General features: G+C 44.3%; 1 protein-coding gene across 1 annotated transcript; it reads right to left on the bottom strand.

Annotated features, from left to right (window-relative positions):
* Window positions 1-777: 777 nt before the first annotated feature.
* On the bottom strand, window positions 778-7,795 carry GCM1 (glial cells missing transcription factor 1). Its single transcript, XM_021551252.2, has 5 exons — window positions 7,694-7,795; window positions 5,933-6,185; window positions 4,883-4,995; window positions 3,776-3,904; window positions 778-1,305 (listed from the first exon to the last, which is right to left on the bottom strand). The coding sequence occupies exons 1-5, from the start codon at window positions 7,793-7,795 to the stop codon at window positions 778-780; spliced, it is 1,125 nt and encodes a 374-aa protein (XP_021406927.2).
* Between the last annotated feature and the right edge of the window lie 530 nt (window positions 7,796-8,325).

The raw sequence follows: 8,325 nt of genomic DNA, 5'->3' as shown, positions 1-8,325 counted from the left end.
TATTTTAAACAAATGTAGAGAACTGATGGATCCTACTGAAATACAGCTTATGATAGTGGTCAGCAAAGGGGATGATGTATGGAATGGATGCTGAAGGGTTCTTTACAGTCTACAATGAAAGAAATGAAAAGTGCCTGGAAAAAGCAGCAAGGTACCTTGAATATTTATATACATGAAACTGGGTCCAGCCTTGCAGACAAGAACTTAGGGCAACTGGTGTATTGGACATGATCTGGTAGTGTGCATATGCAGCATGACCACAGGTGGAGGAGGAGGATTCTCCTCATCTACTCCATTCTCATGAAATCCCACGTGAATTCCTGTATCCAGCTCTATACAATAAGAGTACAAGGCTGGTGCAGTGCAGGAACGTAGGTCTGAAGAGAGACTGCCTGAAGAAGCTGGAAGAGTGCAGAAGGTTGCACATGTCAGTTGTGGTCCTTGAGATCATCCATCGACACCTTCCACAGTCCCACAGGCTTGAACAAGCTGTGTACGGAGGAGGGTTGAAATGCTACCTGACCAGAATGGCAGCGAGGCAGTCTGTAAGAGAAGCTGATAGCTTTTATTTGGGGGGAAATAGGACTGTTAAATAAAAAGGAACAAAGACAAGTCTTCAGGTTTGAAAGCCCCTTCTGGGGCCTGCAAGAGGAGCTAAAGTGAGACCTGTTGTGGTAGCTTTCACGTCTGCGCTGCCACAGGGGTGGAGAATTGGACCCATTGCCAGAGGAGGGGCGAGCAGGGACATTTGAACCCGGCCACCGTAATGGGTACAGGTTAAAAAACATGTCGTGGTTGCAGTAGTTGAGGCAGACTCGGTGCGCTCGCCCAGGCCTGTGGGTGAGGCTGTGCCCCGCTCGCCATGGGGCAGGGCCCGCCCTGGGGCGGGTAGGGCGGCAGCCAGAGGCAGCCGCCGCCGTGGGGCAGCGGCGACCTCGCCCCGCAGGATCCGTGTCCCACAGGGCCCCCGCCAGAGCCGAAGGGCTCCCGGCCCCCCTGCGCCACGGGCAGGACGTGCTGGGCGCAGGGCCGGGGCGAAGGGGCCGTGCTGGGCGCGGCAGGGACCCGGCACAGCCCCTCGGCTCGGGGGCTCCTCCCGAGGGACGGGCTCCGGCCCCAGGTCGGTGCCGCTCCGGCCGCCCCAGCCGCCCCTGGGTGTGCAAACTGCCCCGAGCAGCTGCTCAGCGGTGCCTCCTGAGAGCTTTCCCTTAAATGCCCCCTGAAATCGGCAGGTGGAACGTGAGCGTCCGCGTTGGAAAGAAGCGAAGGCAAAGGCTCCTGTGTCGGCGCTGCACCTGTCAGAGACTTGGGAAAGCAAGGCACGGGTTAGTAAAACAAGGTGCGGCGTAGCTCCTCTCCTCTCTGAGCTGCTTACAAAGGCACTCGGCTAACATGATGGTCTTAGGTGTCTCTTCCGTCCTTGACCATTCTGTGGTTCTGTGAACACAGGTAACAAAGCAAGATGGCATAGCAGTCTCCCTCACCATAGAGGGGGTGCCCATGGCTGTAGGAGGAAACTGAACAAGGCTCCCAGCTCTTGCCCCTGGGTTAGTTTCACCAGTTTTTGCCCAAAGCCTGTTTTACACTAAAAGAGTTGTTTAGACCTTGTTTTCACAGCCCTTCAGGACAACTGCCAACATATACTGAAGAAGGACCTAAAAATGGAATTATGCTAATATATTTGACACCACAGATTTTTTTTTTCTATGGAGATTGGAAAAGCTAAGTATGATTTTTATACTGATTGTTTTGAGGTGGCCTTTTCACTACAAAAATATCCTTCTTCAGCTTTTCTAGAGTCTATTTCTAACAAATAAATTTTCCTATCTTTACAATTTTTTACTCCACAAACAGAAATTTCATTCAGGTTGGGATCAGCACACAAGAATTATTCTTCTGGGTCTTTTGTTCTGGATATTTAATAACTTCTTTAATTGCTCCAATTATTGGATTATAATTATGCAAACTTTAATTCCTTTCAGAACAGTCACTTCTAATGAGTGCTTGCAGGTCTTTCTTCTTTATAATTCTGCTTTTTCATCCATTTAATTATAGTGGTTTTGCAGATTGCTGGAGCAGCAAAGCTCCTTTCAGTTTTTCTCCATGTACCATGAGAAAAAATTCCAACAATCTGGTGTAGGACCCAGCCCACCTTCAGCTACAGACCCACCGCAGATACCATAGAGAGACCATCCTATAAATCACTCGTTCTATTTTGGGCTCATACCTTTTTGTTAAGTTCTCTTCCCTGATTTCTTTTGAGCACATTAAAAGTGAATCTTTTCAGAATACATTTTTCAGACTGAACACATTAAAACTGAATCTTTTTGGAATATGTTTTTGCAGATTGAGCGATACAGATTCTGTGCGACAAATCCTACTCTGAGTTAGCTGTATCACAGCTAGTTTGGCAAAACACTAATATGATGGGTTATTCCCAAGAAAACCTGCCATGAACTGGAAAGCCAATGAGGATAAATGTCCTAAGTCTGACTGTACAGAGTCAGAACAGCTGAAGAGCAGGCTCTACTATTAGACATTTGTGGCACCTTTAGTCTAATCTCACACAATTGAAAGTGAAAGCCTCAGGAAGATGTTTTAAGAAGGGAAAGATGAAGGCATGTCTACAGGAAACTTGACCTAAGCAAGCAGGATGACCAGTAAGCTCAGTTATAAAAGAGAGAAAATCATGTAGCTCAGCCATATTTCCTAGGTGGAAACTATTTCAGTGTTCATGGAGACAGACCTAAACCAATGATAGGAAAAGCATTGGTGCTGTATTTGTTAGACAATTAGGCAGATCACTTGGTTTTTCCTATGCTTTTGTTCCCAGGCACTTGTGTCAAGACGTTCTGGTTTTTAGAGTTTTCCTGAGTATTTCCAGTAGAAACAGCTGCAGCTGCTAAATTCACATTCTATGCAAATGGATTTAACTTCCTGTGTGCACATTTTATCTGCTTCTGGGGTCCAGATCTCCTTGCTTCTCCATGTCGTCCACTTAAGAAATCTGTCTCCACCCAGGGCAATTATCCCTTCTGTCTGTGGCTGAAAGGGCATGGATTGCTGTCCCTAACACCAGACTGGGGGAATACACCACCCCTAACATATCAAAAGACAAACTGCATGTGAATACTGGTGATGACAATTGAGCTTAACACAGCCTTTGCAATGAAAGTCACTGAGAGTCTCTCCATCAGTCATGCAGGTCCCAAGGATCTCTGGAGATGCTTTCTGATGGGTGTGGAAACACTTCCACAGAGCTGATGTTTTAACATCAGTGCTTCAGAAAGTTCTCAAAGCACTCTTTTGCCTTCAAACCAGGCAAACCGATACAGGTTATGCATCTTCCCCTTCTTAACCTTGCCAAAACTCAAGGGGAACAGGGAGAGGTGGAGGATGCCTTTGCCTTTTTCAGTAGTGCCAAGAAATAGGAAAAGAGGCAATGGGCAGAAACTAATGCAGAGGAAGTTCCATGTGAATGGTGATGAAGCTTAGACTGCCCTGCAGCCCTGCTTTGTTTACCAGTGTAGATGCAATCTCCTGCTGCCACCAGGTGCAAATTTGCTCTGGAGAGGAGGTGCTGGCAGTGGATGACAGTGCTAAGGAGAACAGGATGCTCAGGACAGCCCTGGTCCTTCTTGGCCTGATCATGGGCTTGTGGAATGTGGAGATGTAAATCTTGCTCCCACCCAGACCCAAAGCCCAGATGGTCTCCATCATGCCTTGAACCACAGATTGATTAGCCAAAATTTCGTTGACCAATGGCAAGAGTTACCTCAATCTCCTGGATTCTCTTTTGTCTTAGAGAAGATGGAGAAAAAGATGTCTTTGCTTTTTGGATTGATCTTCTTGCTTCTGCTTCTAGTTTTGTTTCTGGACGTGGGTGGTCATGAGCTCCTTTGGACTTTAGAAAATAATTATGGTATATTAAAGGTAGAAGAAACCTTATTAATCTCAAGGGAACAGATTTTATACCACAGGCCAAAATCACATATTATGGCCTCATTTAATGCTTTGTATCTAATAGGATTTAGTTACTGGGAGCTCAGATAATAAACATATCCCAGATTAAGTGGGATGGGGTAGAAACCCTTTGAAATAATAAAATCAGTGCACCACATTTATTTGTAGAAGACGGTCTCCCCAGCAGAGCCCCAGCTGAAGCCAGAGGTCCTCTGCAGCTTGGCTACAGTATCCCTGCAGTCACTTTCATTCTTCTTACAGTTTAGACACATTTATCTGCACATTAATTTCCATTAGCTCCAGAGAGAATTAATTTTATTTAGCCTGCACATAAGTGAAAGAGTGGAAAACAGGAAAGTGGTTATGTTACTAAACCAAGACTACAGCTTCCAGAAATAGTGCCCATTATTTAAACACTTGCATACACTGTGCTCCAGATATAAGTTACATATAATACAGAGATGGCAGTTTCCATAGACAGCCCCTTGAGTACACCCATTTCCTGTTCCAAGATTCCCTCACAATTATGTATAGTGCCTTGGAGAAGGAGAAGAGATAATACGGTATTTCTGACTTCTGAGCATTTGTTGGTTCCCATGTACCTGAGGCAAAACACTTCAAAATCAACAACTTTTCACAGAATTCTAAATAAAAAACACACTGTGCTGTAAAATTATAGTAGCATAGGCTAATTTAGGCTGGAAGGACCCTCTAGGTCAACCTCCTGCTCAGGTAGGACTAACTTCAGAGTTATATCAGGTTACTTTGGACCTTGTGAAAATTTTTTCTCCTTACAGTTATTTTGACCTTGTCATATTCAATAACCCCTATTTGTTGGAAGAAAAAAAATTGCTAAATAAAACTTAAAATACCAGTCTTTAAAATTAACTTGCATAATGTTAGGTAATTTTATGCCAACCTGGAAAAATATGAATTGGCCCTCATGCCTCCAGAAGTTGGTAACTGGGTATCCACCATGCCCTCGGCAGGAAAGGAGCCGCAGTGGTCCATTGCAGTTTGGACAGCATTTCCCTGGAGCAAGGATAGAGGAAAACATTTTTTTATACAACACCACTTAGATGAATCCCATGTGATACAATGGTCCATTGGTGGCAGATTGCCACTTCTAGTTTGGTCCTCAGAAATTGTAGAAAGAAACTATGTGAAAAACTTCCAAACATAAGTAAAAATCAATATTAATAAACTAGTAATTGCCTTTTTTCTGTCTGTTATTAAATACAAATGTAAAAAATTATTTCTGTTAAAATGTTATTACAATTTTATCATTTATTACCATGGTCAGTTTTAGTTTTTCTCTTGTCAGTGTTTGGAATGTCATATGTGTTTCTAGAGAGCATTGTTCTAGTCTCAGTGAGCACCTGAGTAATACCTTTCTTTAGCTAAATGTACATCAGACCCAGAAATCAGTATGTGCTAGCTCTACTGAGCAATCACAATTGTTTGGAATGGTCTTAGTAAAAATGTGCGTGCAGCTCATGTTTTCTGTTTGCATTGTCTTGCTCCAGTGACGTGACTGTGGGGCCTATTTTCCAGTCATCACAGTTTATGAGCAACCTCTTTCCTGCAGGAGTTGCCTCCTGAGTTGCTCTTGGGCCAGTACAATAATGAAGCCAACACTCAGGTGGGCAGGAACAGCAGGGCAGTGCCTGCACTGCACAGCTTTCTCAGTACCCTCACTCATGGGCCTGAGAAGGCTGGGAATCAATCCTAACCAGCAGAAACAGATATTTAAAAATTATTAGAAAAAAAAGGAAAATATACAAGCAGATGACTATGCCCCAACAATAAGAAGTGTAAAATGCACTGTTCTGAATCAAGAGTTGCATTGCAATATAAGGATTGGCAGAAGGAAGGCTGGGTAATCCAGAGGATATCCTATACTTTGATTTCTGCTATGTTGTGTTCACTTATGAGCTGCCATACAATGAACTGCCATGTTTGTACTCACGCTGTTGTTTTTGCCTGGCTTTATCACATATGGCTGGTCTTAGGTAGATTTTCTTCCCATCCAAGGTAGAGCAGTTGTTACCACAAACCACCACCCCAAGGCAGGACTTCTTTAAGATGCGAGAGTTGTGGTTGTTGGTGTTTCTCATTGCCCAGCTGCTGTGGTGCCTCTGAGCATTTTTATCCTCTGAGCTATAGATATGTTTTACATAGGAATCTGGCCATTCTTGAAACCAGTCTGTCTGGCTCACATGCTGTGGAAAAAGCAAAGCAAGCCATATTTTAGGCTGGGGAAGAGAAAAGCTTGTCCAGGAGCTAAGCAGAGTTGGACCTCTGCTGCATTTCCTCTAGTCTAGGTGACTCTAGCAACCTGGCAAGGTGATGCTGGTTGTTAGGAGGAAGCAGTGGAAATAAGGCAGGAAAAACACAGATCTCTGCGACTTCCCGCAGGCCCCAGAGCGTCAGGAAGGCCTGCCCAGCAGCTTGTTCTCATTCACCCAACCAACCAATCAAAAAGAATAAAAAAACACGCAAAAACCCAACCAACCAAAAAAAACCCACAAAAAACAAACAAAAAAACCCCCCACAACCCCCCCCCCCCAAAACAACAACAACAACAACAAAAAAAAAAAAAAAACCCAAAAAAAAAACCAAACAAAAAAAGGCAAAAAAATCCCCAAAACCCCTAAACAAACAAACACCAAGCCTCAAGGACAACAGAGTAAGGAGCAATAAAAATAAAGCTGGGAAAAAAAACCTGCAAAGACCCAAATACATCACTGGGTACAGTCAATACAGGAAAATGAAGTAAGCTGTAAAACATCTACCATACCTGATAATGATTTTGAGGGAAAAGTAAGAACACCAACCAAGAAGAGAAAAATTCCCATGCTCCCCTTGTAGCCACTGGATAGTGTAGGGTAGGGTGTCCATGAAGCCTCCAGACTGAAATGGAGGTGAAGGTGACCTTGGGCTGAAGGGCAGGGAAGGGGACATCCTGGAACATGAGGCTTTGGGCAAACAGCACTGTTATAGTAGGGAGGAGGCTGGGATCCAGTAAGAAGTCAGGGCTGGGAGTTGAAAGGCAGTCTGGATGCTGAAGGACTGCAGCAGGAGGAATCTGGCAGAAATATGCAGAGCTGAGGGACAGGGAAGTGACATTGGTGTGCAGGGTGTGTGGGCTTTCAGTGGAGAGCATGGTTTAAACTTTTAGCTAAGAGAACTAGAAAAGGACACAGGGAGGGGAAGATCACTATTGTGCCTCTCAGCAAATCACTGCAAACATGAAGCAAGGATTCCCTAGGTGCTCATGGAAAGACTTGCCTCCATGTGGGAAGACAGCTCTGGAGCTGGAGTCCAATCCCACAGTTGCAAGACAGTGGCGGGTGCTGTGCTCCCTTCTCAAAAAACACTACCCAGGACAAAAAGCAAGTCCTGGACAGCTCTAATTAAGTACCCACAGCAGGAGGCACCTTTCTTTCCTCTGCTTTCTCTGCATCTAATCCACCAGTGAAAACAATGCCTTTGCAGCGTTGCTATTTTTCATGCATCAACAGCTCTTTCAATAATACGTTTAAAGAGAAATGCATGGAAATGTCAATGTTTTCTCAATATTTTCTAGCAAAACACTCCCCCATACCTCGAGGTGACAAAGAGTATAAAGGCAATGAGTCATAGATGACTGAGAAAGCATTTAAGATCAGTGGTGGAGGTGACTGGTCAGAACAAAATAAATTTCTAAGACACAGACACAGACACATACCTGGGGAAGTTTGATGTCATTGATATCCCAGCTTGTCATTTCTCCATGTTGGGAAGCAGAATCCTCCTGCTCCATAACAGAATCATCTGCACCTTTCAGCATTTTTGAATTCCTTCCCAAAGTTAGCAAGAAAAAGAAAGTTGCTCCTGGCTGCTTTTGAAGTTGCCAGGCTGTCAGCAGTCTCAAGCAGTTTACAACCAGGAAGCTGTTTCCTGAAGCTAAATGATAGAGAGGTTGCTCATTAAAGATAAAAATCAGTGTTCTTCTGCCAGAAAAACTTGTTCCATTAAAAGTTTTGCAAGCCAGCAAGGCAGTGGAAAATATAGCTTAGAGATAGCCTGTGATGTTACAGAGACATCATTAGCAGCAAGCAAATCGTGCTTGTGGCACCTGATTTGCTTTGCTCAATCTCCTCTCATACCAAGTTTATAGCCATGTAACTCTGCTCACAGGCTCTTTGTACATCTGATCCAACCCTGGCTCTGTATTCCCAGAGCCAAACTGACTGAACAGCTCAGCAGCTGTTGAGGGGTCTTTGAGTTGCTCCTTACCTATTAGATAATTCTTGCTCCGCATGTGACAACGATGGCAGAAGAGGGGTATGCTCCATCACTTCAGAAGGAATGGTGCTC

Source organism: Lonchura striata, chromosome 3 (assembly GCF_046129695.1).
Source record: "Lonchura striata isolate bLonStr1 chromosome 3, bLonStr1.mat, whole genome shotgun sequence".
Lineage (NCBI taxonomy): Eukaryota > Metazoa > Chordata > Aves > Passeriformes > Estrildidae > Lonchura > Lonchura striata.
This window is presented reverse-complemented; position numbering and strand designations above follow the sequence as displayed.